General features: G+C 63.9%; 1 protein-coding gene across 1 annotated transcript in view; it reads right to left on the bottom strand.

Moving 5' to 3' along the window:
• The window catches only part of PSMD11 (proteasome 26S subunit, non-ATPase 11), a 21,785-nt gene extending 21,676 nt beyond the window's left edge, over positions 1-109 (bottom strand). The window contains exon 1 of the mRNA XM_026076190.1: positions 1-109. This exon is cut by the window's left edge and continues 12 nt beyond it. Within this exon, the coding sequence (XP_025931975.1) occupies positions 1-61 (61 nt within the window). The 5' untranslated portion in view covers positions 62-109.
• Between the last annotated feature and the right edge of the window lie 4,460 nt (positions 110-4,569).

The following is a 4,569-nucleotide window of genomic DNA, read 5'->3' as shown; positions in this document are numbered from 1 at the left end:
CGCGGTCGGTGGAGAGCAGGGACTGCGCTCGCTGGAACTCCAGCACCGCCGCCGCCGCCATCTTACCGCTCCCTCACTCCCTCCTCACGCCGAGCCCGGAAGCGGCCGGCAGCAAGCCCCGCCCCTTCCCGCGCCGCGGCCTGCTGGGACTTGTAGTCCCGGCGCGCGGCGGGGCCGGGGGGCGGGGCGAGGGGCGGGGCCAAGCGGCGGGCGCGGCACGTGGGGCGGCACCTTTTTCCGGGAGCGCTGCCAGCAGCGGGGGATCAGCTGCTCTGCCCACCGCTGGCCGCGGKGTCCCCGCCGCCGGGAAACCCCTGTTTCTGAGCCGGGAGCTGCTGTGCCGGAGGGATCCCACTGGGATTCACTGCCCGGCAAGCTCCCTACCTCCGAGCTGGCAGCTGCCAGTGCTCCATGGTGGCCGTTTTTGCCCTTGGGTCTTTGCACTGCTTTATAATGCAGTTTTCCAGCTGGAAAAGAAGCCGGAAAGGTGCTGGGTGCTGCTTGAAAACACCCCACGCACCCCAAAACGCCTGGCACCGGCGGGTAAAATCACCCTCTTAGCCTTCCCACGGGTCGACTCTCCGCAATGGCCAAAGTGCATTCGAAAAACGCGACTTTCCATCGAAGCGGCGGCAAAATCAGCGGCCCGCAGGGTTTTCCCGTGGGTTTTTCCCGCGGTCCTTCTCGGGTGTGAGCGGCGTCGGACGGCGGGAAATGGCAGCTTGGCAGAGGAAGGCAACAAGCAGCGGCCCTGGGAGCAGCCGCGAATTCGGCCGCAGCCTTGCGTCGCCCTCCCGCGGGTCAGAAGGGGGGGATTAGGTCGGAAGAAATGACGGTTTTCCAGCCGGGATTGCCTCGGGTGCCGAGCTCCTGGTGGGCTCGCTGCGTTCCTGCAGCCCGGATCCAGCCAGCGAATGCCCGTGGCTGCTGGGGTATTTTTTTTTCTTTTTCCGTGAAAATATGAGCTGGGAAAAGGTCGTGAGAGGTGGCAGGAATGACAAAATCAGAGGGAAGCAGCCCGCAGCGCTGGATTCGGTTGTGGGCTGTGATGCGGCTCTGTGTGCGAACAGAGCCCGCCCGGGGCAGGATTTCGTCCCGGTGTCACCCGGGGTGTGCGGGATCGGCCAGTGCCGGCACAGGGCATCCAAAGCCCCATGCCGCCTGTCTGCCGGCRCTGGGGAAAAGGGCTTTGGGGAGGCTTTCCCAGCGGGAAAAATCCGGAGATCCCGAAAGCTYGCTCGCTTGCGGGCCCCTGCACTGGGGCATTGCCGGCGCTGAGGCCCRACCCGCCGCAGCACTCGGTGCACTGGTGCAAACAGGGATAACCGGTCCCGTTTGGACCATGGAAATGGGGGCCGGGCTCCACCGCCGGGGAATCGGCGCAGTTACGGAGCATGAGGACTTTTCCYGGGGGAAAAACAGCCCTGGCCAAGATCATATGCGAAATAAGGGCGCGTATTTCGGGAGGGAGCAGGATGAACCGCTGGATCCACCGGCCCGCTCGGCAGTGGATCCGCCATCCTTTAACGTCTTCAGCAGCGGAGACGGTCTCCGGAAGATGCCGTAAGCCAAGCCGGAGCGTCGGGCTCGATCCGGAGCGAAGGGCTGAGATTTCGCGGCCGGGGCTACGCAGACGGCTCGTCGACCTCGAATCCCGACAGCCTCCCGCTTGGCCGGCCGACGCGTGGCTTCAATCGGACACTCGGGAACGTCGCCGGTTATAAACAGGACGGACAGTTTGGAAATCGCTTTTCCTCGCCGCTATTTTATGACCCACGGGAAGAGGACGTGGAGAGGGGGGAGTTTAGCGTYGAATAAAGCCCCCCGGCCAAATCCGCCTCGCTGCCGCCCCGAGCRGGGACTTATCGCTCCTTTATCCCTCCCGCGGGAACGCTCCTTYGGCCCGGGGGCTTTGAATCGCGACCTTCGCTTTCGATCCGACGCGGGGATGTTTCGGAAGCGCCGCGAGGAAGGCGGCAGCCCCGAACGGGCGGCCGAGCTCCCGCTGCCGTGAATTGCAGCAGGCAGCAGAGGGTGTTGCAGGCAAAGGCAGGGCTGCGCGGGAGCCGCCGGGCGAGAAGCCGCCTGCCTTGCCCTTTCCCAAAGCCCCTCCGGCGCCGCCGGATGAACCGCTGCAAAATAATCCGAAAAGGAGGGAAAAAAAATACGCGGCGACGCTCAGCGCAAGGGGCCGAAAAGGGCAGATTCGGGCCGGCGAGGGGCACGTCGCTTCGCCCACCTGTCCGTCGTCGTCCACCCGGGAAAAACGGGATACGGGGTGCCGGCTCCTGTCTCGGACACCCAGATGGGGATGATCGCGGCGGGTTTGAGTTGCCGGAGGTTTTGACGGCTCCGTTCCTGGAGATCCGGAGTGTCAGCCTGCATCCCGCATGGGGACTTGGCCGTGGCCAGCACAGCTGGGCGGATAACGCGGCGCGGGAGCCGAGGAGGAGGAGGGAGGCGAAGGCAAGCGGAGCACTTTGATCTGAGGGAGGATGATTTCTTTTCCTGCCCCCATCATCATCATCATCATCATCATCATTGAAATTAAAAAAAACCCGCCCCATTTGCAGCCCAAATGGGAAAATCCTCCCCGCTCCGCCGGGGCGTGGACCGGGAGAGCCGGCAGCTCCGTGGCGTCTTCGCGGCCCCTTAAAACTTGCTTCTCCAAAATATGGCAAGGCGGCGTTGGCCGGGGAGGGGGTTCGCGGYGAAGGCTGAGCCCGGCGGCCTGGGTGTCCCGGCCCCTCCGCCAGCTGGGTCCGGGCTGTCCCGAATTTCCTGTTGCTCCGCGCTCCGGCTGGTTAATTGGAGCCAGATTTTGGGGCCGGGGCTGGGCGGCGCGGGCTGACGTGCGTCCGCCGCCGCCGCTCTTTTGGGGGCCCTGGTGCTTCCTCCTCTTCCACGGGTGAGGTTGAGGCCACCGGCACGATGGATGGACAGGGGGGACAACGTGCCTCCGGGGTGCTCCGGTGGGAGCCGGGGCTGGGKGTGCGGTGGGGGGCTGCCGGGATGCTCCCCAGTGCCGTGCCGCGGCTCGGCAGCCGACCGGCCTGAGCACTGCCGTGGCCTCGCCGTGGATGTCTGTCCCCGGTGGGTGGCTGCAGGTGGGTGTCCGGCGCTGTCCCGGCACGGTGGCTCTGCCTGGCCGAACGGGAAAGTAGGTCGGGTTGTATCGGTAGCAGATGCAGATTTCAGCAATGCCACCGTCCATCCTACCTTCTCTGCGTCCTTCCATATTTCTGTCCATTCTTCTATCCATCATCTCCATCCAACCTCTCCATCGTTCATGCTATCTCATCTCTCCTTCTATCTATCCTTCTGTATTTCCATCCATCCTTTCCATCCATCCATCCTTTCCATCCATCCTTTCCACCATCCATCTTCTCCATCATTCATCTTCTCCATCCATCCATCTATCCATCCTCTCCATCCAGTCTCTCCTTTCACCCATCCTTCCATCTTTCCATCCATCCCTCTATCTATCCATCCTCTCCATCCATCTATCCATCCATCCATGCAATCTCTCCTTTCATCCATACTTCCATCTTTCCATCCATCTATACATCTGTGCATGCARTTTCTCCCTCCATCCRTCCTTCCATCCCTCTATCCATTCTTTCATCCATCCATGCCTCCATCCTCTCCATCCAGTCTCTCCACCCGTTCATCCATCCGTCCAATCCCTCCATCCATGCATCCGTCCACAGATCCATCCATCCAGTTTCKCCAGCCCTCCTCTCCAGCTGCCTTTCCTGCCCTGGATCAGGCTCTGCCCAGGCCTTCATGGGTGGGGGACGAAGGGGCACATGGGCCTCTGGGGGTGCCCCGGGGGTGAGGACATCTGGAGCAGCAGGAGGGGGTTGGAGGATGCTGTTTTGGGGAGCTGTGAGCCAACAGGTACCAGGGAACATGGAGCGTTCCAGATCCTGGCGTCCGCGTGCCCTGAGCTGCCCCTGCTCCTGGAGCAGGCAGAGCTCCTGCTCGGCAGCGGGATGCCCYGAGCCGCTGCACCCTGCTGCCCTGCGCCTGGGCACCCGGGGGGTGGGTGGGCAGAGGGAGTAGGGGGCTGCGCTCAGGGTGCCCAGGGCAGTGAGCTCCCCTGTGCCGGGTGGCAGGAAGGGCAGGCAGGGGTGGGCAGTGCAGGCAGGGGCTAGGCATGCAGGGATGAGCAATGCAGGCAGGGGTGGGCAGCACAGGCAGGGGTGGGCAGGCAGGGATGGGCAGCACAGGCGGGGATGGAAATGCCGGCAGGGGTGGGCCCTGGGCAGTGCAGGCAGGGGCTAGGCACGCGGGGATGAGCAATGTAGGAAGGGATGGGCAGTGCAGGCAGGGGTGGGCAACGCAGGCAGGAATGGGCAATGCAGGCAGGGTAGGCGTGCAGCGTGTGCAGTGTGCATGCAGTGAGAGTGCAGTGCGTGAGTGCCGGGGTGTGTGTGTGTGTGTGCGCGCAGTGAAGGTGTGCAGTGCGTGCAGTGTGGGTGTGCAGTGCGGGTGTGCAGGGCAGGGCTGTGGGTGCTCGTGGCCCGGCTCCGGCTGGGTGCACGCGTGTCCCCTGACCCCAAACGG

Source organism: Apteryx rowi, unplaced genomic scaffold, assembly GCF_003343035.1.
Source record: "Apteryx rowi isolate R43461 unplaced genomic scaffold, aptRow1 scaffold_428, whole genome shotgun sequence".
Taxonomy (NCBI): domain Eukaryota; kingdom Metazoa; phylum Chordata; class Aves; order Apterygiformes; family Apterygidae; genus Apteryx; species Apteryx rowi.
This window is presented reverse-complemented; position numbering and strand designations above follow the sequence as displayed.